This window comes from Lepisosteus platostomus, chromosome 2 (assembly GCF_059453375.1).
Source record: "Lepisosteus platostomus isolate fLepPlt1 chromosome 2, fLepPlt1.hap1, whole genome shotgun sequence".
Taxonomy (NCBI): Eukaryota; Metazoa; Chordata; class Actinopteri; order Semionotiformes; family Lepisosteidae; genus Lepisosteus; species Lepisosteus platostomus.
This window is the reverse complement of record NC_142612.1, coordinates 66,839,660-66,866,350: the sequence shown is the minus strand read 5'-3', so window position 1 is coordinate 66,866,350 and position 26,691 is coordinate 66,839,660. Positions and strand designations below refer to the sequence as shown.

The window sequence follows — 26,691 nt, the reverse complement described above, 5'->3', positions numbered from 1 at the left end:
AGGATGGGAGGTGGGGATATTTTCTTTAAATTACAAGTATCTTGAAAGACTGCAACTTGAATACGTCCCTTTGCCTTTCCTTACCCTCAGGATTTCTCTGCAAATGTAGGCGGTCCATTCCTCCTTTAGAGAGTTCCCCTTGGTGTTCTTGATGAGATCGGTTACAGAGCCCGCACCACAGAACTCCATCACGAGCTGTACACGGTAAACACAACAGGAAGAGCATTACTACTCAAATGCATCTGTAGAATACTGGGGCGACCAGTACAGTAGATAGTCTCAAACGGTATGTCACAATAACCTCACACCATGGTGTTTAAAAACAGATACAAGCAGAATACTGAGAGCCATGACAAACAGCAAGACTTAAGTAGAATTCCAAGACTGAAACGTATCAGAAGAAAGAAATGTTAATGATAAGACTTAAAACTCAGGGTCCCATGAAATGAAGATTTGTAAACACAGCTTGAGCAGCCTGAAAAGGAAACAAAAACACTGCTGGTACCTGAAATTGTTACAATCCAAATTTTATAAGAAAATGAGTAAGCTAAAATACACTGTACTCATTCTAACCTGACAGATCTGTTTAAGGGCAGTGTTTAGCTTTCTGCAAGGAATGTGTATGTTTTCCTCATGTTCGTGTGGGTTTCCTCCGAGTGCTCTGCTTTCCTCCCACAGTCCAAAGACACACAGATATGACTTGCTGGCTTCTGGGAAGATTGGCCCTGGTGTGAGTGTGCACTGCTGTACATCTGTCTCTGTATGCCCTGCAATGCACTGAGTGTGATCTGCCTTGCACCCATTGCTTAGCGGTTGTGACTCCCCGCAGCCCTGTACAGGGTAAGGCCGTCAGAAAATGGATGTCAGTCCTAAAACATTTAGTTGGGCTATGCCTGGTTAGTAAAGGTGAACTCTAATGACCTGTCCCACAAACAGTCAGAAACAATCCCACACATCTCATCGTTTGTTTCCTCAAGAATAACTCGTAGCCAAGGCCACAGTCTTTGGGCAAAGAAGGAAAAAGCAACAAGATGGAATCCTGCTGCTCTGACAATCTTTCTCGACTGTATTCCCACTCTCTTGGCTAACCTCCAGATACTATTCTTTCTCAGTACAGTAAATACCAGCTGGTGATCCCTGTAATCAAGATGCCACAGTTCCGTTGTTCTTTCGGAGATTAATAAAGAGGTTAGAAAGCAAAGGCCTCCCAAACTAAAACAGCAGTAGAACGTGCTCCTAATCCACACTGTTCACAGTACCCCTTATAATTCATGGATTTCAAATCACAGGACTGACCTACAGTTCACTAGCCTAACAGCATTCTGACCCAACAATGTGCATCCATTTGCACAATTTTCTTCTGTCTTCCCACATGCAACTTGCCAGGAACTCGAAGTCACCTTTGATCAGGCAAAATTGAATAAATCTGACAGAGGGCCACACATCAATCTCTAAAAAAAAAGATTACCACGTTTATTTCATCCTTAAAAGGTCACACATGACAAGAATTGTATTATTCTCAACGAGACTGAAAGAGGACATCAATTAAAGAGGAGCCAGAGATGGCACAGTCGTACTGCCCTGACAGTTATTTATAAATTGGTTTAATCCCATTTAATAAATGGGCTACTTTTCTGTGTATGGAAAGATAGCGAACTGTTCAGATTCACTGCATGATACAGTAATCTCAGATTTGAACCAGAACTGCAATGGTTTAAGGTTTTATTCCAAGAATTTAGTTCACCTTTTTTATACATTAAAATGCTATCATGTGGCCTTAGAGGAAAAGTTGTATTTGAGTATGTGTAATGTCTCTCCGATATATATATATATTCACAGCAAAATGCCAGTAAACCTACAGGTATTTGTTTCCAAACAATCAGCAAGATGATTAAAACTAAATGCAAATGTTTGTAGAAATTGTTAATTTCAATTAAATTATATCACATATATGCAAATTGTGGGTCAGTCTGATCTGTATAAAACATTAAAAACAGGGTTGCTGCTGTGTGGTGACGAGGAATTGTTTTTGTAGAAACTTATCTGTTTTTTTTTTTAAAGTTGTGAAATGTACCAATCACTGGAGTGTTTCTGTTGAAGATACATTATAATCAAACCTTAATCCTGCTTTTATATCCACACCTCTGACCAGCAGCTGGAACTAAAAGCCTTGAAAACATTTCATAATCATTTGGCAGATTCTTCTCCTCAGTGCAGTGGCTGACACAATGCTGCTATTTTTTCCCCAATATCACAATCTACAGTCTTTCTTTTTTCATTTAAATGGAAGAGTACCAGACTTCTTTAAGACTCTCAATGATTTACTGAGTCACAGGGGCCAACTGCCTTTCTTAATATGCATTGCTAGGCAATCACAAAGCCCATTTTGTATAGCTTGGGAAAACTATTCTATGCAGTGCAGAGCTACTACATTCCCCTCCCCAAATGACAAATAGTTCTGGTCTTCATATACTTAAGTTTGATTTCATAATATTCACTGTAGGTTAATTCATGTACTGGACCACAATGTCAACACCACTAACTAACCCAACTGGATTTTTTTTAAAAAGCTTCTTTTCATTTCTTTTTAGTGAGGTCAGATTAGATACTGGGAAATATTTTCGGAGAGAATTTTATGCATTTTTCCAAGTGGTAATCAGACAATTGAGCAATTGTTTTTTTTTGTCAGCCCAAGAAACTAACTGTGACAACGGGCCCTGATAAATAACTCATGGATATTTCATTATTAAATTCCATTTGCTTAGGAGTCACAGGATGTACTTAAAAAAATCTGGCATTCAAAATTTATAAGCAGGGCACACGTAGCAGCACTTGGTGTCTACATGTAAATAAATTTAAGAGAGGCAGAAAAGGCAATATGTTGCAAACGCTTGAATATGCTGCTTTGTATACTGAAGTTTGCATTAGCAATATAAGCTGCTTTGAAGATGGAAAAATGAGAAACGAAAAGAAAAAAAAAAGATTTTGAATTAATCCAACACATACAGAGAGTCCAGGCAATACAGAACAACACTTTCCACCATATATACACTAGCAATGCTTGTACTAACAGTTACTTGAAAATCCAAATGCCTTTAATTTAACAAAATTAAACAAATTTAACAAAAAAATTGCATACTGTAGGCTATTTGGAATGCCAGATCCTCTGATCTCAAAAGAGAAAAACAAAGCTTTTTAATTTGAGGGAGGGGGACATGCTCATTTATATTCCAAAACAGACCAATAGAGCTATTAGTTTTGAATTTCCAGTGCTCTAAAAGATAATTAGTCAGTTTAGTACCTTTATTTTGGAACACCGTTAGTATGGATGTTGCTGCTAAAACCGGTTCTCTGACAAAAACAGAATGATTAGATAATGTCCTGGGGCGAAGTGGTGTGCTAAAAGAGCACACATTCCAAACTAACCTTTATTAGCATTGTTCTGAGATGCAAACTGAAACTCTGTAGAGAGACAGGAATTATTGCTACCAGGAAACAGAAAACAAGGTCCTTAGGAATGTGAAAGCTGACAATACAGTATACTGTAGCTCACAGAAAAAGAAAACAACCACTTACTGAACACACCTTATTTTGTGCATAAACTAGCAGACAACATACAATTACTACAGGACTACGATTTAGGCTTTTGATCAAATTTCCATGCTATATAAATCGGTAAGAAATCCAGTCATGCTAATTGCCTGGTTTCTAATTAGCAATGTTTTTATATGGGAAAATGCGTTCTTAACTACTGTATTGGTTCAAGAACTTTCCTTTTTAAAAAAAAAACCTGCTCAAGTCTCAGTTTTTCATCAACTATATGAACTAACTCAGACAACACGTCTCAAAAGAATATACTTTTTCCAATTTAGGACGCTCTGTGTGTCTCACGGAAGTGATAATAGTACTAATAGAATCATAGGTGTCTCTCATTGAAAACAACAAACTGCTACATTTGATAACCTGAAGGACTACAGTGGTGGATTGAGATGTTTTACTTTACTGGTTTTAGTCTTGATCTCAATGGCTAGCCAAAGTTTTTCAGTAAACCCACACAAAACATTCAAAACTTCTAAAGGGTTTGCTGAAAAGAGCTGTTGGCAGGTGTCTTGAACCATAACATTTTTTCGGCTGAATCTCCCATCATTAGTAACATTGCAGGGGTACACCTCCATTTAATCTTTACTTTTAGTAAATTTCACATAGGGAAATCCAAATACAAACGCTAAAACTTGGCTCAGAAGTTACAACACTTAGTTCTTGGGACTGCACACTGTAAGAGATGCTTTTGTAAAGATAATACACAATGAAACTTAAAAATCACAATATTGATTTTACAGTACGTCTTTGAGTGGGCTGATCATCATTGTTATTGCACCGAATTATGCTCACCAACACTGATAACAGCTGAAAGAAATGTCTATTTGATCATTTCAATACAATGTCCACATACAGTATTGCTTATCATATAAATTAGGAAAACGAATAGGTCAGCATACTACTGGGGACAAAACTCAGATTATTTAGCAATTATCAGACATACTCCTTCCGCGGTCCTTCCTGATAGATAAGCACGAACTATTTGAAAGCTAAAAGTCTGTCATTATTTTGTGCCTTCAAGCAAGTCCATAAAAGAAAGTGTCAAAGTTCAAATTTACGACATCTGAATGCAGAGCACTGTTCTGAACCTTTACCAGAAGAGGAAAAAAAAATGAGACACAGGTCATATTGTCTGTCCAGACTACCCTACACATTACTCATAACATAACACAATTCGAGCTGTAATAAGCACAAAAGATCAACTGTGATATTAGAGAAGACTGCTGACTATTACACATCTTTTATTCCTCACTTGGGGACTATTTTGGGAAACAGCTTAATTGTGTCATGAAAAAATGTGCATTTGTAAATGTGTAATAATTTGTGCATTTCTTCCTTCAGATCATAGCTGTTCTGCTCTTACCGTCAGCTAAGTTCAGAAATTGGCAAATAGCAAAGTCTCCTGGGCCACAATGAGTGAGCGAAGTGAAGTCATAAATGTACACATGATATTGAACAAGTTTAAAACAAACATAACATTTCATGTGTTACAATGCATCACAACTATTTCTGTAACTTTAAAAAAACAATTAGAGATGTAGGCACTGAAGTAGTTCAACTGCAAACTAGTCTTAACACAGAGCAAGATATCAATGTTTCTGAGGACTCCAAACACACAAGAGAATATATTTAAGTGTTTTCTTTTCAGAGAACTTACACCCAGAACTCAGTAACAAGCAATACTGTAGAACCATTAAACTACAACAGTATGCCTAAAAAACAGGATTGAAAAAGCAAAGAGCTACAAAGTTACTTTAGAATCTTAAGTTGTATTTTATATTTTTCACCCAGCATTTTTCAGATTTTACACTTCTTTAAATAATGGGCTCAGAGGAAGGAAAACTGTATGGCACAGAAATGATTAGGAAAGGCAAACATATCTTCTTTTGAAATACTGCAAACCCACATACCAAACTTTACTAAGGACCTCTAGTGTATCAGTATGATTTTTTTTCTAACACTATCCCGGTTTTACACTACAACAAATGTCTGTAATGGACTGAAAGAAAAATGGATGCACCAAGAGACAAGAAGTTGAAGTCTGCTGGCCTGTACTCTGAATGAAACATCGCCCTTCATCTGAAAGGTCTCTCCATTCAGTGGAAGCCTTTTGGCACTGACATGTGTCACAAGTGAGCTTTATTTCCCCTTGATCCTTATCTATATTGAAGGAGCTCCTTTTCTCTTCACCTTGCTATCAGCCCAGCTCTGACCGCTGATAAACAAAAAAGGAATTACTTGCCGATTATCAGGACTGCCCTCAATTTCTACCGACAGCCAGTGAAAAGTACAATGAATAGCTCTGGGTTTATCTCCGGATAGGGATATGACAGCACTTACAACAGGCAGGTGTATATATGGGAGCCTTAGAATACATCAACTTGCTTCTTCTCTGGGACAGAAGTTTTAAATCCTGTAAGCCAGTGCAGGAGTATATCCAGGAAGGATTCTGTGCATTTGCATTAACTATGTGAAATGTAATTGAAAGCACACCATGCAGCTCTTTTAAAATTGATGGGTTCCTAGTCTGAGCAGATTATTGGATCAATATTTAGTAACATTCCAAATAAATTCCATGCCGAAGACCTTGCACAACCTCATCACAGCAAAATGCATTTGCTACCTAACACAAATCAGCCATTCCCTCCCCCAAAACTCCTCTCTGTCCAGTGAACAAGGCAAACAATGGATATCTACCACATACCCAGACACTACAAACCTCCTTCTTTTATTTCAGATTTGTGATTCTCATTCACTGTGACCTGAAGATGCAGCTTGTATGGTTTTAAAAGCCTACATCACTCATACACGCTTGGGAGGGTTTAAGAATCATCATTTCTTGTCATTCGGTTCTCTTGTGCACAGTTGGAATTTGATGTTGTAACCCAAGCAGAGGAGGGAAAAAGCAGAGGGTTTCAAGAGCTTATAATAGGTTTTTAACAATATCAAAAATATCTATCATACAATGACTGATGTTGATGCTTACTACAATGCGTGATCTCGCGTGTTTCTCACTGCAGATGTGTCCGAAACAAAGCTGTTCATTTATTTGCTTGAATCACATCTAATCCTCACGTTTAACTGGGGCTGAATCATTCATCTCCTCTGCGTGGCGGGCTCATGTTAGTTCATAACAGCACACTGTAACTCCTTTCGCCGATTCCCAGATCAAGCTGCTTGTTATTTGTAATCAGCCACGTCCTTTTTCTTAAAAAGATACCATTAAGGGATATCAGGGAAGATTTGAAATGGTATGGCTTGCGTTATCTAAATACGCATAATCCTCTCCCCCTTCTCTCTGTGCTTCAGTAACTACACAAGGTTCAGCCATAGCCAACAAATTACTTTCACCTTTTTTTTTGTCGATTTACACTGGTATTCAGAGAAATTAAAAGAATAAAATCAGCCACTTAAAAAAAACTGTACATACCCAAAGCTGGTCATCAATTCCTGGAGGGTTCTTCTTGATAAAAGCACCATAGTAGGTGGCGATGTTCCGATGATGTGAATATTTTTTAAGCATGTTAATTTCTTGTTTGATCTCCTCCTCTTCATCCTGCCAGTAGAAAAGTGAGATTAGTATGGGGGCTCCTATAGCAATTTCTCTTCTGAGCTAAACAGATTGCAGCTGTACATTTGCATCAGATTTGGGCAGATTCTTGTTTTTCGCATGAAGCATACCTGCTGCCAAATTCTTTAAATCTTCCATCTTTTTTAAAACTCAGGAAAATGGATTACTCTTACAAAATATCAAAACTGGGAAATGTGATTGAAAGCATTGCTTTAGGGAGTGTCACCTTGCTTTAATTGCTTAAAAACCGGTAAAAGATACCATTCAACGACTAAAACATTGACAAACCAAATGGAATGTTTTAATAACTAATATTGGTAACACATTTAATATTGAAAGATATGCTGGCTGTATAGACTTGAAATGACACCAAGTCTTCATGCGCAATGCAGCCAATGAAACACTACACTTCCAGTATCATGAGGCGAATATATATTGAGGTCAAGGCACAAAGTGTCATGATGGTCAGTTAGATTTTTCTGAAGTGTGAGCCACTGAAATGTAATGTAATGGGAGGGAAAACTGGTTTACTGATATTAGAATGCATTTTGGAGTACATCAAAGGTAACACTAAAATAATGTGGAGAAGAGACATGGCACAACGCCAGGTAAGAGAGTAAAGAAATAATGTGCTATGGTTTTCTGAAATCGTGCTTTCAAATAAATTTCATTGGCTCCGTTTTATAAATTTCACAAAGCTGATGTTTACAATCTTGAGACAGTGTCTGTATTTGTCCTGGGGGTTAAAGTGCAGCATTTCTAAATTACACAGCCATTAGCCTTGGCATATTTTGCTCTTGTGGTCTCCAGTCACACAAGACTGTCCCTTGATACAGATTAAATGCAGGGCTTAACTACATCTGAAGCTTTCATTTTCTGCTTTACAGCAATTAAGGAAACTGCATGACTGCCTCTTTCCCTACACGTGGCATAGGTGACTGGATAGAAAATAGCCATTCCTATGAACAAATCCATTCTATTGCTGGCAGTCTGCAGCTTGTTTTAACTACTCGATACTGGAAAAAAAGAATACTGCAAATCTTTCCTCCTTCCCAAGCAGCAGTGTTTATAAAAGGGGCCAGTAACCAAAGGAGAGCTTACAGATCTAATTAGCAAAACCTGCCACCCAGACAGAAATCGGGAAGGATCTTTAAAAACCCAATAAATAACAGTCTAGATTTGCTTTAACAGTAAGATCACGGGCAGCTGGCAGGTCACATACTACACAGTATTTCTTGTCATTTCTACAGACTAGACACATTTTGCTGAACAGCACACAGAACAGCGCAGACTCAACAGTGAAGAAATGGCTGATTGTAGATGACCAGCAGCATTTAAAATTTTAAAATGGCATTAGTGGAGGGGAAAAACAAAACCAAAGAAAATTACATGAAAGACTTACACCTCTCTAAAAATTCAATGGAGCTAATTAGCAGGGAGAGAAGCTAGAAGGAAATCAAACATATTAATCACTGCATGCCTACTAGACCATAAGAATAATAAGAGTCACTTCCAATAAGCTACAAAAAGCTAGCTGCTGGATCCAGCAATCTGTGAAAAAGTTTTAAAAAAGCAGTAAAAAGAAAATATCGGGGGAGGGGGAATAAAAATAGATACATCCACATTGCCCCATTAAAACATCATGACAGCTCTTTCATAAAACCACTATCAGAATATAGACTGTAAGAATGGTCGTGATGTGCTGGCACGTTAAATGTCATGGAAAATTACTGGCAAGTGTGAAAGCACCAATAGAAGCCGGGATGCAAGTAAGTGTCCAAGTCTGAGGACGTAGCTGACTCTACAATGAGCTTAAGAACGGCTCGTGGCATTTAAACTAATATGACAGAAAGGAAAAAGGAGCTCAAACTTGTCACTCAGAAATGATATTCTAAAGAGGCACTCATGAAAAAGACATAAATTATTGAAAAGTGTCTGCAGAAGAGAGAAAACCCATCTGGCGGGTTGAATGCTTGAAATGGTCACAACTTGCCATCATCACATGATGTGAAAAATGCGAGTGAAAGAGGTTATTATCAGGGCTCCATAATGGCTCCTGCTCACTGTAGAGACATTCTGTAGGAGATATCGGAGCTTTCTTCACATTTTGTTTATTAGACAGGTAAAAAAGAAAGTGTCAGTGAAGAAATGTCTAAAAGAAACTGATGGTGGTCAAAATCTGAGCAGTAGTCAAGATCTGATTACAGACACCAATTTAACTCAGGCAACTGAAAATGGAAAACTACTATATAACCTATGCAACCAAACATGTAACTGAATACCAGATAAATATTTTGAAAAGGGTAACATGTGAGACTTCTTTAACCTTTATTTTTTGAGGTATTCTCAAATTAAAATTATGGCAGTTATTAACAAGGCTGTGAAAAAGCATTGCTGGGCAATAACCTTGTCTAGAATAGAGGGGATTTCATGAAGGAGACTGGGGGACACACCATATAGAATGTTTTAAATTTGGCATGCTTGTGTATTCAAGGAAGAAGATTCACATATAAATAAAACATGGTGTTTTTTTCCCTAAATGCAAGGCAGAAAAAAAAGGCAGAAATCAGCAGGGGTTCATCATTCATCCACAAAGCGCTATTTAAATTAGGAATTGCTTTGTGTGACATTGAGGAAAGTATACAAGGGAAGGTGAAAACCCCTCATACTTTGCCATAACTCTGTTCATTCAGAGCACACAAGAAAGGCAATAATGTTCCACAAATGTTACAGGCTCAAAAACATGAAGGTATTCTGTTGAATCATGGCTTAGTTTCAATTAAAACCATGTTGGTTTTGTTTTTTGCCTCTTCCCTGTATTCATGTGATAGTTTTTTTCCCCTACTATGGGTGAATCCTGAAATCTAAGTTAGACCATGTACAATAATAAACAGGATTTCAAATAATAATGGTGAAATTAGCTGGTAACTCATTTTTGCTGCAATGCACTAAACCTTTGAAAAATGAACCAAATGTGTAAGACATGGTGTATAGTTAATGTAGCTCTCTGGCTCTGTATAATCAAGACTTTCCTCCATTACAGAAAACAATCCTTTTAATAATCAGCACGACTTAAATGATAAGGAGCCTGACTGTGGAGGAGAGGAAAGCAGCCTTACCCCTGTGACGTCCATGACCTTGATAGCAGCAAGCTGGCCGGTCTTGACATGACGACCCTGCAGGGGCAGGAGAAGGGACAGAGTTATTGAAAGCATCCATTAAAAACACAGAAAATGATTCAGCCATCTAAACAATTATTTCACTCATGTGCACACTGCTATTGTCCTGATATAGGGAACCTCCTGTTTCTATTGAGCATTCACTGCTACTGTAATTGCTCTCTTCATTCTGGACTTTTTTTTTTAATATGGAAAACTCTTTTTCCATTTGATTCCTCTAAAACATAAATATATACGTGCGATTTTTGGAAAATTCAAAAGTGCTGTACTACGTGTAAAACAACATTGAAGGAAAATAAAGCACAATAAAATGACTGAAGAAAAACAACACTAAAAGAAAATTAAATGCTACACTAAAAAAAGATTTCCACTCTGTGGAGGTTAGTCTTACATAGGACAGGAAGACACGAATCAGAAGAATTTCAGATTAAGAGTCTGACCTGGAACTGGACTGTTTACTATCTGCTATGTACCTAGGAAAACTTAAAAATTAAAATTTCAGATTTCACAGGGAGCCAATTCTATTTACATAGGTCATAATATGTTTTAGTCAGCACATGAACCACAGACTTCTGTGGCAATATTAGTTTAATGAAGCCAATATTAATCTTAGGTGATACCCTGGTAAGGCGTTACAGTAGTATGAAAATCAGTGGTTAAGAAATAGGGCTATTAGGGGCCGCTGGGGTGTAAATATATTCTACAGTACAGTATTCTTTTCAACTCTCTTTTTACCAGCATAAAATGGCTGCATTGTTATTAGTTATTAACAATAATTCCAAAAACAATTCAACAATCTGCACTTAACGTGACCTAAATATATAAATTATATAGTAGGTTTATTCCATGCTGAAAAAAAGAAGAAAGAGAACACAACGTTTCGGCCGTGTGTGACACCTGAAGAAGGCTCCACGGCCGAAACGTTGAGTTCTCTTTCTTCTTTTTTTCAGCATGGAATAAACCTATTACTTGTTCCTTTGCAGCCTACGCATGCTGACGCAGCTACCCACCTAAATGATATAGTTATACAACTACCTCCAAAATCTGGACATGTTCTAGAGAATCTTTCTCGCATTAACAGAACAATTATGAACTACAGGACGTTACTGTGCGATTCTGTTCATCATTCAATTATTTTACCACTTGGTTCAATGCAATGAGTAATAAAGAATTCTTAATACGCTGGCAAGACTGGAGCAGAGAACAAAAGCCACAGGTTAAATACATCTCAATCAAACTCTAGGAATTTAAAAAAAGTCTCCCTCAAGCAAGTCAAGTAAACAAGTTTGTTTAAGAAACATTTTTTATGGGATCATGACAGCATATTAAGCACTGCAGATAAGATAATTATTTTGTCAACTCTGTTTGCATATTACCACCTAGGGCTTATATATATATACTGCAGTACATTAAAGAGGTGCTGTATCAATTAATACAATTGGACAAAATAATTGCCTGGTATTTACATTTTTTGATTATATAAAACACCTTCTCATGGTGAAAATGGATTTGCACAATAAAAAGTATTTATATACATTATTTTTACCTCAAGATTTAAAGTGAAAGTACACAGAATTCAGGTAGCTCTCTCAAACATTGCAGTCCTGTTTTCAGCACTGTGTATGCACACAATACTGCTTGAATTAGGCCTCAGTGTCTTAGTTTGCCACTGAGTGCTGGTGTATGTGATAGGAGCCTTAACCTAAAAATATTGTATCCAATGGAAATACCATAGCATTTCAGTATTGCTGAGCATTGTGGTAAGTTTCTCTGAACTCAGTTCAAACTAATTGATTACAAAGCACTTGATGAATGACATTTCCAGTTTTTTGCTTTTGCAATGAAGGTAATAACTACCTGGAAAAAACACACTACAGAACTTTTTACAAAGCCTCCAAAACTTATTATATTAAGGAACACATCTGATAAATGTCAAAAGTGAAAGAAAGCCATTCCTAATGCATGAAAGTTGTAATCTGTAAGACACTATAGCAGTGCTACATGTCCAAAACATCCTTGAAGGACACTACACTTTAGAACAGCTTCCAGTTCAGTCTGGGTATTTTGCTAAAACTCCACAGCTAATTAACGATCTGTACAACTTAGATGATTTTTTACTTTGTTCTCGTATGGCCACGTTTCACTACTGTGACAAAATTAAAATTAATAGTAGCAAATTAATATTATCATAAACCTAAATTCCCTCATCTACTGTAGCTCCATATGACTCATTTTTTTAAAGCAGTCCTCAACTTAAATTACAATTTCACTGGGTGTACAGTACCTATGTAAAAGTAAGAACTATATTAGCTGTAAAAAATGTGCTTTCATACCTCATTTACCAGGCTAATGGGGCATTTCATAAATTAATAACCATCAATGGATTCAATTAATTCAAAATAAAAAGGAAAAAAATCATAAGGTTAAGTGAGACTTTGTGGATACAAAACAAGACACAGATAACCGGTAAAGACAGATCAAATTTGGCATGGTGCTAATTCAACTCCTTGAGTATGTGTAATTGTTACTTATACATGCATATATTTATAAAAGAGAAACACATTATCAAACTCGGCTGTGATGAAAAGGAGAATTACACTTATATGTCGAGATGGACCTATCAATGTTTTGTGAGTCCCATATTGATCTCTGCTTTTCTGTCAGCAGGATCGGCCGATACTGATACGATCCGGGGGTGGGTGGTTAGGGTGTTACTATTCAGCCAAAGACGCAAAAGATGGTAACGGCTAAAATTGTTTTATGAACAAGTAAGACCACAACTGTTGCAGCCAACTCACGTGAAGTAACAAGCTGCAGTCTAACAGTTCTTTTATCTAAGATGACCAAATGCCATAACCTGAAAAGTATTTCCGACCAGGAAAGGCATAGGTGAGATATCAAGGGGCAGAATCCTACATCTCCAAAAACCGAAAATGGTTGGTTATCTATAAATTCCATTATTTTGGTGATGATTCCTTTTGCTTTAGGGCAATTGTTGCTGTACTTTTGGTATCTCTCAAATGTCGCCTGCACTGACTGTTGTCTTAATGTAAACATATCGGGAACTAACGGCAAAAAGGGCCATAAGGATTTTTGCAGCTTTCAAGATTTCAAGTACATTGAACCACGCAGTTCAGTACAACTTGGAACATTTGTTCATTTCACATGCTGTTTTAATAGGATTAGTATTCTCAGAGCAGGCTCCAAAACGGAAAAAAATTAGGAACACATCTAAATCTACAATACCAGGGTTTACTGAGATGAAAGAAGTCAGAGCACGAACCTACGGTGCATTTAACCTCTTTAATTTGCATCTACAGTACACACAAGTTGTTCACATTTCCGAGCAGACTGGTTCGTGACTTTTATGAGTTTATGACAGTGTTCCTGTGCCATACATATTAAACATATTATCTGCAACTTCACTTGTGATGTCGCTGCAGAGAGCAGCGCTTTTACTAAATGGTGGTTATCATTAATACAGTCCTAAACCATAGTGGACCATAAACCATAGTTTATGACCTTTGCAGATCTTGTCAAATGAATATTTATAGCACTATGGCGTGTATGATATAGTGCTATCACTTCCTGTAAGACAAAGAAAACCCTAAAATGTAATTAAAAGACCAAGTTTGGTTGCTTTATGATTGGTTGTAAAAACACCCATGCATGAATTTTGTACTATTTTCTTGATTTTGTTAAAGGCTTAGGTTAACATAAAAACTTGAATTAATTCTAATGCCTTATCAGAAATCTGATCAATTTCAAAGGATCACAAAAGAGCAACTCAGACAACAGACCCTAATTTCTCTTGGGCCCCTGTCCAAAAACTTTTCACGGGTCTTTAAAACATTTTGCAAGGATCAATCTGCTGACCATTAGGACTTAAAGTCACAAGACCTCTGTTGCAATAGGAGAATTAGAGCACAAACACTGTAAAACCATTTAAAAAAAACTGTGCAATTCCCTGAACAATAGGCACTCTTGACTCACAAAGCTGAGCAACAAATGACACAATGCACTGTGGCAGTCAGGGACAAGTAATAAACACAGAAGCATGTGAACAGTGTGCAAGAGACAGAGACCACAGTTACAGAGGCCTAACCACAGTTTCCTCACACTCCTGAGTCTGTAAATGGTGTAAAACAGCAGTGTCTGGGCATCTTGGATGACAGCTCTTTGGCTGCTGAAAACAGTAGCTAAAAGATGATGCAGTTTGGGTTTTGCGGTTGCATTTTAAGACTTACCAGATTTTGCAATAGATCTCACAAACTAATGACGTCTACAACTAGTCTGGAATATAGGAAAATAAGCTTGTGCTATTAATGCTTTTGACATAAGCATTAGTTGAGCATGCATAGATCAAAACAATTAGCAAATGAGAACTTCACACACACAGGAAGCTGGTAAAATATAGCACTTTTCTAAAGGTAATCATAGGTCAACTTTACCTTCCAAGAGGAACCAAAACTAGTGCAGACCGTAACTCCTCTGAAAACAGTGTACACCTGTAAAATTCTGCTCTTTAAAATGTATTTACCTAGTGTGTAGATTCTTGACTAACATTGTACCGTCTTCAGCTGAGCTAAGAGGAAGTGATTTAACACAAGACTGAAAATTAAACATTGAACACATCCATAGTGATCCACAGTGTTAACCATTTTTTTTTAGCAATAACAGGTGTGATCCAACCACTTCCCAACAAACCAGGAAAAATGCAGCAAGTGACACTGATGAAAAGGCTGCTTCATATTTAAGAGTCATCCCTGTAAATGACCAGTCACATACATGTATCTAAGAGAACATTTACTGTACACTTCTCAATACAGCTGTCCTCTAAAAAGAAACTAATGGTACTGTAGCTGCTATTGCAGGTTAGCAGAGCAGTCACAAATAGGCTATGCATACTACATCACAGGGGTACCGCGCCGAACCGGAAACAGAAACAAACAATAGATCTTGCATGTCTACAGTATGTCACGTTGGTGGGTAGGAGAACAACATTCAACACAAGGTCAGGGCAGTGTAAGACACCTGATGAGGTGACTGAAAGCACAACCTCGAATTTCGGAGTTGTTTAAATATTGCCTGAGATAAATACCTCAAAACAGGAGAGGTGTACACAACTCATGCACAAAATGAATGAGAGGCTCTCTAAACCATTTATCCTTAACAAACCAACCCAGTGAAAAGCTGAGTGTGGCCTGCAAACTCCATTCATATATTTAACACAGTGCAGATGGGAGTCTTTGAGGGATTAATGCATTCTCACAGTACAACACAGATGCCTTGGATCTAACCTTGGCTCAGACAGATGCTTTAGTTGTTGCCTAATTAATTTTGTTACTCATTTTTAAACGAATGAACAGGAGAAAAAGATTTAAAGATTTGCTTAACTCTTATTTTGAAGTAAATACTGTCAACAATTAATGTACAGGTGGCTTTTCTCCTCTGGTGCAGAAATGTTAGACAGGCAGATTCCATTGACAACACTGCCTTCTTTTCTATATAAAATTCCAAAAAGAAAGACCATAAACACACAAAATGAAAGTATGGAAGACACTTGAATGGCACACATTTGAAAGGGGAAGAAACACAGGCATGTTCAGATGCTAGATTCTTCTTTTTTCCTCCTCTTCAACAGCCACCTCCCACACAGCAGCTCACTGAGTAGAGAGACGTGTTTCCATGTTCTGAAATCTCAACTGTGAGGGCAACACAGTTTTTAAAAAAAGATAAGCTAAATAGGCCATTACAGAGTTAATGAATAACTAGCCCAACCAGTAGGCTGCAGTGAAAATGGAATATGACAGTGGGTGTATGTGGCTGACATGATAAAGAGGATTAGCTCTGCTCCATGGCAGTACATCAGTATGAGAAAATGTATTAATAATGAGATAAATGGATCTCCCCTCAGTAATGGGCCCTTGCTGGCTCTTTTCATCACTATTCCCTACTGTATATAGTCTAGTACATAAAATCCTATCTAAAGTTAATGTGCAGAGCTTCAAAAAAAGCATTTTTAGAACCATAAGCGCAGCTGTAGGACCTAAATACCATAGCATTCTTTACTTAAGGGTGCTAGATAAAACACGTATGATTTTATTCTTTGAAATGCAAGAGACTGTAGTCCTTGCCTACACACAAGTATCACGAGTCCCATGATTCCCATTAATTTCCTTTTAACTCTCTACTACAGTTGAATTTAAAAGGGTTGAGCCGTTACATGTGTGACACACATTCCTCTAACTCACAAGCTGCAGCATTTTTATGAGTGACAGTATGGTAGTTTTACGTTCTTTCCATGTGTTACAGCAACCGGTAAAATAGAAGCAGTGATCTTATCAAGCTGAATGTTTTGCTATTGTATCCAAACTGCAAGCGATGTAGGATTCGTTTGGTGGTTTTACTGCAATGCATTACGGCTTTGTGTTGTAGATATTAACATAGCTTATTAAAGTGCTAGAGACGGTTGATAAAAAACCCCGCCACTCGCATAAAACCTGTAATGGGTCTGGCAACACTACAAGACAGAACAGAAAGGATGGAAAAACACTGGGGTCTGATAGCCAAAAAAGTCCAGATTCATTCTTGAGCAGTGTGCACTGACAGAATTGTCTTAGTGGGTTTGAACACTAACACAGTTCTGTTGATACAGTAATTAAATCAGCTACATCTACAGGAAACGCTTCTTGGTAGATAATGGATTATACAGGCTGTTGAACCTTATTTCAGACTCCGTGGTCTATTAACACCTTATAGATTCACCTTAAGAATGCAAGGCTGCTCTGCTTATGATCACCAATCCTGGAGGACTGCAGAATATTTTTTGTTTTTGAGCTTTTAGTTACCCAATTCATTCATTCAATTTTACATTTTCCCTAGCTCTGCAGTAGCTCTTGAAGGATCTTCATTCCATCGTCCTGGTCTGTAGCCCACGAAGATTGCTATGCACCTCTGACTTCAAATGCAGTGTGTACTGAGTAACTACCCTGAACACTTGTGTTCACACGTAAGACAACCACTGCATAGAAAGGAACGTGCTCCACTTCAAAAGCCCAGTCTCATAAACTGTGATTTAAGTGAAATGCATGGACTACTAGAGTGACAGTAACTGTTACAGTGTGACCTAGGACAAGTTTACAATGAACAAAGCAGAGGAATTAGACATTTGAGGCTGTCTATTTAAGTAATAAAATATCAAGCAATTCACTGCGTGTCTATTCAGAAGTCATGATGAAAATGAACAGGCAGAAAATACTGGGGGCTGTACTAACAGACACTGCATTTTAGATTTTTTTTTAACTGTGGTGCCCCAGTCCCAAGGCGGTGATTAATAATAGCAACTTAATTTCACCAGAAAGGAACTTGAAATACCCAGTATCAGGAAATGAAAAGACATCCCTTTGTTGTCAAGACTGAATTTCCAGTTCAATCAGCATGCACTGAGGCCTCATACAGTGTACTTTTTAACATTCGAAAATTAAGAACTTTATTCAAGACTTTCCAGGAGTCAATAATAATAATAATAATAATAATAATAATAATAATAATAATAATAATAATAATTGCTTACACTTATATAGCGCTTTTCTGGACACTCCACTCAAAGCGCTTTACAGGTAATGGGGATCCCCTCCACCACCACCAATGCTTCCAAAATCACAATTAAGGAGATACAGTAGTACGGGCATGGGAAGCCAGGTTTGAGAAGCTACAGATATAACATGCTGAATGGAAGATTGAGGCATGCACCTGTTAAAGTGCCATCTAGCAATGCTGCTCACAGTTATACCCCAGAAACATCTCCGTTTCCTGTCGCAGTGGCAATGACTCAAAAGAAATCGGGAACCACCTCCAGTGTTAAACATTGCTGTTTCCTGGCTGTAAACAGTGGCCATGTGACAAAGAAACAAAAATTTGTTGCGTCAATGACATGCATGTGCTCAACCAAGGATACAAACTACACTTCGCAGGGACCGTTTGTCATCGGGGAAAAATGCCATTTTAATCCATTGCCTTTAGAAGACAGTTACATAAACCCAGAAGTTTAATTAGTTTGGAAGTGTACAGTACACAGCTATTTACACAAAGAAAACCACGTGAACTGCATTATCCATCAACAAAAACCCATGAAAATTGAACACTTAATATGCAGTGTTCAAGATATCAAACGTTTTTTGAAATACAAATAAAAATATAGAAGTGCATGTAGGTTTTTGATTTTTTTTCTCCAAATATACAACATACAAAGAAGAAAACAGGATATATTGTGTTATAGACCATTAACTGCACACCACTAAAGCAGATTTACCACCCAAAGGGTTTAAGCATCAAGACATTGCTATTTGGATAATTAAAACGGAGCCAGAACATATTAGTCCAGCCCATCAGGAACAGGATCTCAGTACAAAGTAGGTCAGCACAGGCTGGATTCTCATTCCTGAAAGAATGTCTGGCCAAATGGAATTATCCACCACACTTTAAAACAAGCTTTTCCTGGGATCGGAGTAAAAATGTCAGCTTGACCTACATATCGATGGACACCCAGAATGCATCTCTGTCAAAGGGGACACACCCACCACTGGGGTAGGAACAGGGCAAGCTTGTTCAGCCATATAGACTGCTGGGCACATCAACAAGAACCTCAGGCACCCTGTTATTGCCCACCTCTGTCAAATTATTCAATGAGTCTCTGCTTTATTTGGAAAACGGTAACAGAAATGTATCATTGCCACAACCCACAATCACTGCTTCAACGGAATGTGTTTTATCAAAATGGGTTCAATGCAATTTAATGTGTGCATGCTGTATAATACAGAAATAATGTTTTGTAAATTTCTAAATTAAAAAATAAGAATAAAGGCAAGGAACACTAAGTGGACAATGAATTACTCATCTTTAAAGAAATGTCTTTGAGCTGTTAATATGCTCTACTGATACCAGTTAAAAGTTTTTTACAATAAGGACTCCACAAATGATAGTAAGTTGAAAAATTGAATAAAAATATATACAAGCAATCAATTTCTAATACTAATAAAAGACTGCCTTTGTCTACTAGTATCACCATTTAAGTATTTTTGTTACAGTGTCATGCACTGGTGTGCTCTTGAAATAAATGCATACATTTAAGTATTCCAAATTGAGCAGGCAGCTCTGAAGAGACATGCACAAGGGCTTTTTATTTTGTGAAGAGGGACCCTTGTGGATAACTCTAGAGAGCACAAAGCAGAATTAAAAAGCAGCTGAGAGAGTGTTTACAAGCCATCAATATTAACCACAGCAATGAGCGCCGTACTGAAAACCGAGCGTCGCGCATAAAGCCCCAGAGCAAATCGGAGGTCCATCCCTTTGACCTAATTGCCAGCACAAACTCAACTGATGTCTCCATTAGTCACTCCTCTGCAAGCACGGCTCCCGGCCACACGATTCCATTCACAACTCAACAGAAAGACGCACCACCGACGCCTAGCGCCAGCTTACACCATCCACAATTTCTGCATGGCAGTGCAGTGTTTATCTATAATTGCATGTGTGCTTTTCCCGTTTGTGCTGCATGGTGAGGCTGTCAGAACGTGCGCATTACAAATGGAACCTGAAACCCAAATATCCCCCCTATTTATGTGGAGGTAACCTCGCGGCCCAGGTGTCTTTATCAAAGGAGCATGTCAGTATCCAGAACTTTCTGCACTTCTCGACACGCAGGTGCAACTGGCCGTGAGAGGAAAGTGAGGGTCAGAGAGCTTTTTTATTTGGTCCAAGACCATTTGTCATCTGTAAAAAAGAACCATTTCTGAGCTCTTCATTCATAATTCACAGACCCGCAGGATTTAAATGGGTTGTACTGGTGGTAACGAGATAAAAACAGAACCGTTTTCCAGGGCAAGCAAATAGGTCACCCTTCCATCGCATGTTTCTGCTAATTAATACTTTTACGGAGATAACAGGGATAACAAAAAGAGGCATGCTGGATATCGGCAAACTCATACCTTATTTTGGTAGAAGTCTCCAGCTTCTATCCAATTAAATTTAAATGAGATCTGACAAAGAAACTGTTTTGAAGCACATAGCCCTCCACATTAATTCATATTGCTGATGAAATATGAACAATAAACATCACATAACAGAAAAATGTACAGATTGGATGTCTTGAAAAATTCTAAAGTTGTAATACAGTGATCTTCATAGCATTTGTCAATCTTATAAAAAACATTTGTTTTTGTTAAATGCTATTTAAGGGGGATGTGAATAAATGTGACCTTCTTGTTTTCTGAAATTCAGTGATTTATGGCAAGTATGAATTTGCTATTATGGGTACACTATTATGACAAAAAAGGGGAATTTCTCATTTACAAAATTCCTACAATCTGTAGCTCATTTTGCTGTATGATGATTTTGAGCTCCTGTTTCATTAGATATACAGTACATAAATCTGGAAGACACTGAGCCAACACAGACACTGTTTTAATGTGTAAAAGAAATCTAACGAGTAATCAAGTGATGTTTAAAATGCTTCAGAAAAAACTCTTCCCCTTGAAGAAAGACAAAAATGCGTCAAACAAACTAAAGTATGTTACCCAATGACCGTCACAATCAAGAAATCTGTTTGGTCCCTATCAGTCTGCATACCAATTCAATTAGGTAGAGGATAGAACAAAATTAAAATGAATGGCAGTTCCGTACTGTATCTTAGCAACGATTATTTCACTGTCTGTAAAGAGTAACCAGCGTACAGATTATTACATACAGTAGCTCACAATTTTTTGTAGGTCGTATACCAGTTCAAAATGCTAATACAAATACTCTTCCACCAACTTTCCGTTACAGTTTTACAAGAAACATTCATTGTGTTCACTGGTAGGTCTTTCAAGACAAAACTAAGAACATAAAATGGAAATGTACTACAGCTGGGACTTTTTTGTTGACAATCCAGTAGCAGACTATGTACTGTATGTAAAGGGAAATTACAGCAATATAACATTTTGGGAAAACTGGGACAATCATCTTAATTCTCAATAGGCAGCTCTGAAGCCTGCATTCCTTCCATTGTTTGTAACTCCTGACTGCTGTAAATTTTAATCTGCTCCACATGGTAATTTAAGTAATGGGCAAAAAGCAAATTACTTTTTTTTCTTCAAACCACACTACTGTATATACTGAAATTTAAAAAAAAACTATATTTGCAAACTTTCCCCAGAGCATTTTCAAAATAATTTTTGCAAACCTGAGTGATGTACAGTATGAGAACATGTACTGTAAGCATCAAGTACAGTAATATTTCAGTATGTTATTAATGTCTTGCCTACTCATTACCCGAGGTGATCGGATGATACAAAAATTACAATGTACACAAAGCATAATATTCTGGGCAAATTTACAGTACATACTGTATATATGTTGGCCCAAGATATAAGACACATGTAAAATGTTTATGGTGGTCATCAAAATTATACCTTCACAAGGTACTTGTACAAAAGTTCTTGAAAGATTTTGACCACAGTTATATAATCTAAATGGGATAAGTGTAATAATGGCATTGATTTTAGGAGCTCTGTATGTCTTATAATCATAAATCATAATTTGGTATTTTTCACACTAATATACTTGTTTTATTAAAATTAGCTATCTCAATCTAAAGAGAAAAGCTTCCTGTTAAAAATAAGAATCCCTTCAGCTGCTTCTCAGAGACAATCCTGTAAAAGAGATTGTTTTCTTAGTCAAAACACCTGGAAAAAAAAAAGAATTCAGGATGGTGTTAAAAGCTAAAATTATGAGGTGTCAATGGTTGACCACAATCATGGCAATAGGTTAATTGACTACGGTGCTTTGTCGTGATCTGCTGAAGGTCTGTTGTTCAATCCTGCACACAGCCAGAACCAGGAGATCAGAAAATAAATTCAGAGATTTGCAGGGCTTCTGAAACACCAGCGAGGCCAGCATTTACCTCGCAGACACAAGGTACAAAAAATATAGTACATCCATGTCCACGCAGTCTCTTAAGTATGAATCATGATTTCCTGCAGAGCTGCACAGAAAATTCAATATATGAGCAAAGCAACTCCTCCACATACATGCAAAAAAACCACCACGTCAGTAAAGAAGTAAAACAAAAAACAGGAAAGTTACAGAATCATTGTAGGTGTCTCAAATAGAAAAGGTGGCTGCTGAAAAAAAAAATCAATTGTTTGAAAAGGCAAAAAAATGAATGTGATCAAGCAGGGCTTTCCAATCCTGGTTGTTGTGATCTCAGTGTCTGCTGGTATCCATTTCATTTAACTCTTAATTTCTTTAAAGCAATCACAAACGTACTGTATCTATCTGACTGCATTCTGCCTTAATTTAGTTGATGAAGCACTTCCTCACTTCCCCACCAGATCTGTGGTGTAACTGGTGCTGCTGGTATATAATGGGTGCCATGTCTCCCTCAGCTAGGCAAGAAACTTCAGTGGTAGATGAAACAGGTCCCTCCCCCATACGTGAAGCGCTTTTGACATACAGAGAGCTAAATAAAAGCAATGAATCATAAATACCAGTGAGACCCTTTTGAGTTGTTTTTACCCTTTTGGGATGGAAATGTTTTTAGTTTACCTGCAAAAATTCCTAACACAATAACTTTAAGAAGAGAAATCAATTGTGAGTTAAATTAAGGGTTCAATTGCAAAACTGGAGTTACAGCAGGACTGAAAATCAGCAGATACAGGGTCACCAGGACCTAGATTGGGAAACACTGCTTTAAAGGCTTATGCTTTAAAAAAAAACAACAAGCAAACAACTTTGAATGCCGAAATGACATTAGCTGATTTGTTTCAAGGAGCTGCATCAGAATGACCTAACAAATAGATATTAACAAAATGACCTAACAACCAGATTATAGCTTCTTTAAGCATAGGTGATGTACGTAGAAGAACTGTAACTCTGGCAGTCCCACTATTTTCAGCTATTTTTTACCTAATGAAACTGAATTCTTACTATTTGGAAGAAAATACCGAACAGTAGGTTTAAAAACCTCCTGAAACACAGGGAATGTTCACGAGGGATCTTCATGGTTTAAGACCTTGGCACTGTCAGGCTCTTGCCAGAGGAGAGGTTACAGAATGTCTTAGAAGCACACGGTACTACACAGGCACAGCAATATAATATGATCTGATGAGAGTGTTCACTCCAAATGGGAGCACTGGGGATTGTCTTTTTTAAATAGCTTTTTAAAGAGGTATACAACCATTTTGGAATTCATGGGTCATGCTCTCCCTGAGCAACCAATAGGTCACACCTTAACCCTAAAACCCGAGATATAAATCAAACTGGGTGTACGATATTACTATCCTTGGGGGGGGGAATCAAATGCAAACATGACATCTAACACAAACCATACAACAAAAGGTCAAGTGAAAATATCAAGAGAGTAAATCATGGGAACTGGCTACAAACATCAAGACAAAGCAAGTGAAGCAAGAGTCTACCAAAATCAAGATGAAAATCAGTATAGTGCAAACAACCCTTACTGTAAGTACTCTATGAACAGATTCTTACCTTTTAATTATATTTAGCAGATGTCTAAAAATACAGTATGCACACCTTAACATCTTGGCTTAAGTCCTGGCTCATGAATCTTACTGCCAGAGAGTATGGAGTTTTAGAGTTTGTGGTTGCAATACTGTGATCATGCCAGTATTTCCCGTATAAACTTGCTCAGATAATGCTGTTTATGTTTTTTATAGACAAGTCTGAAAGCAAATAGTTCAACAGTTGTGGTAATATATCAGTTTGTTTTTAATTTTAATTAATAGTACTGAAAATGATTGAAGGTGAACACCAAGTTGTCAAGACTTTTTAAACAATTAAAAATATTGATATTTTAAGAGTAATGTATCTAATCTATTTCAATAAGGGGTATTATTTTGGCTCTGAAATTTTAATGTAGTAAGTAAAGTAGATCTTGTCATAATTGTTTAGAAAACAACCCAATCCAGAGAAAAACATGTCTTGTTTTGCCAGATTATTTTTCTGCAATAGAAATCCAGACAGCACATGATAAACTATGCCTGTGAAGAAATTGAGAAATGTAACCGTTTCCTGACAAAGAATTTTTTTTTTTAATTACCATATTTTGCATTACATCCTGACATAAAAGGCTACACTCCAGTATTATCTTACAACACTGGATTCCATCTGAGCAAAGCTGTTTGTAATGTACATTGGTCTTGAACAAAGAGAATCACTGTAGATCTTCAATATTTTCAACAGGGAATTCAAAATCACATTCTCACTTTCCCACAGTTTGGAGAAGTGATAAAATGTTCCTCACACAATTCGTCCCTGTTCGTGCAAATGCATGTAGCACTGAATTGAACCGAGCTCAGACCTGTAAAAAAAATTAGCTGCATTTTCATTTCTTGTAGTCCTTTCAGTCTGGTGTTAAAATCCTCCCTGTTAACTCTATTTCCAAGCGGAGAGATGCACAAGCATATAAATATAATTTCTCTTTGCTGTACACTGCATTCAATTCTAACTGGCAAATGGGTGTGATTAATCACACTATGGCCACAATGATTCTTCATTAAGAATCACCAATCAAAAAAGAAAAGGCGGCCTTGCACTGACTTTTAACAAAAAAAGGATATTCCTGGCTATTTTAAAAAAATAATCTGTGGAAAATTAGTGCTAAAATCAGCAAAAAAAATGGCTTTTGCAAATTCAATAATGCCTTTCAGCTGTAATATGGATGATATTTGAACACATTAAAAGGCACAAAACAAGCTTAAGGTAAAGAAGTAAAGAAACAAAAAATGCAATGACAATTAAATCAGTTTATCATAATGCAAAATGGAAGATTTATAAATCTCTCTTATGTTTGGGGGGGGGGGGGGGGTGTCTGAAGTAGTAAGGTAAAAAAAAGAATCGATAGAAGAATTCACAACTCGCTGAAAATCTTTAATGTCTTTAATAGAAAAAGGCAGCCGAGCTTACAAAGCAATTACCATGCAGGAGGAGAAAAAAAATAAAAGGGGGCTTTTAAATGACACTGCATGTAGGCTTCTAATAGGTTACGAGCTGCAAACTAATACAAAACAAGGCATGTCGTTCTAAGGTAACTGCTGGACCAAGATTAGTGTTCCAACTTGTTGGTGCTTAAAAAAACTACACCCCACCCATCCAACAGATTCACCCAAATACTAGAATCTGAACCGCACTTCACAATGATCTGGTTGAGGACTTTCTCTTCCATCTAGGTTTGTAATTCGGGGTCGCTCACATGCAGTACAGCACCTGCCATGACAACCTCAACAGAGGCCTGTAAGTGCTTTCAATTCACTGTGAGGTATCTGTCAATCTCTCCTCTTGGGATCAAAGCTGGTGATGCAGACAACAATCCCCCTAAATTAGAATGAACAAAATTGCTCTGCTGGCTTTTTTACTTATTAGATATCAAACCTTCAGGTATTTGATTAAATGTAGAATCAGGAATTTACGTTGCCAACAGGACTCTCCCCCGCACTGTGTGCGCGCATGTTTGTCACATAGGATGGTTAACGGCTAGAGAAATTAAACGTTTGGAGGCTGGATCGTCACAGTGCTCACGGAGGAAAACCCAGGAAGATCTGGTTCTTTACTTTATACACCTTTAAGACAGAAATATTATTGCTGGATGGCAGGATTGCATCAGTCTCTGAATGATGACCACTGATTAATGCCAGTAAGGTACCACAGAAAACAGCACCCAAATAAGTGACCTCCTCACTGTTTCTTTTGTCCACTTTTATTTTCCAGGTGCATCCAACAGGACACACAATGAAATCCATGGCCATCAGAAGTACAGTAGGAGACGTTTCCTCCAACAGCAGACATAGGTAGAGATGTCCTACTACACTAACATCTCTAACCTGCATGTTTCTCATTTACTGTTTTAAGTTCCACGTCATATTTTGAAGAAAATGTCTGAAAAGTTAAATGTTTAGGCCGAGCAGTCATGCAATACAACATTGGTAGCCAGAAAAGTGCTTACCGTCCGATTAGATTTTAACCAAGATCAGGAAACTTAAGATAACCCGATTGTAAAATCTTAGATGAATCATGGTAATTTTGAAGTTACTGATGCAGGAAACAGGAATGACAAAGAGGTATGCTTGATTCTTGATGTCATCTCTAAATTAACTGCCTCAGGCTTAGATGGGCCAATACAATACCATTTGCTTCAGTTGTCATACCATGAAAAATATTAGCAGTCTGTAAAAATCAAGTTGTCACCTCTTTTCTTTCAGATTATTCAAAAAACAATGGTGGAAAGTAATGTTTTCTTCACAAAAACAGCTAAAAAATTTTCATAAATGGGATTTATTACAG

The 26,691-nt window shown here is 37.4% G+C and overlaps 1 protein-coding gene across 8 annotated transcripts in view; it reads right to left on the bottom strand.

Annotated features, from left to right (window-relative positions):
- Window positions 1-26,691, bottom strand: part of LOC148676840 (TRAF2 and NCK-interacting protein kinase-like) — a 115,077-nt gene that overhangs the window by 51,415 nt on the left and 36,971 nt on the right. For all 8 annotated transcript variants that reach the window (XM_088614130.1, XM_088614152.1, XM_088614138.1 and 5 more), the window contains exons 4-6: window positions 10,291-10,347; window positions 7,031-7,156; window positions 85-195 (exon numbers count right to left, since the gene is read on the bottom strand). In XM_088614130.1, the coding sequence (XP_088470256.1) occupies window positions 85-195; window positions 7,031-7,156; window positions 10,291-10,347 (294 nt within the window). The remainder of the gene's footprint in view (window positions 1-84; window positions 196-7,030; window positions 7,157-10,290; window positions 10,348-26,691) is intronic.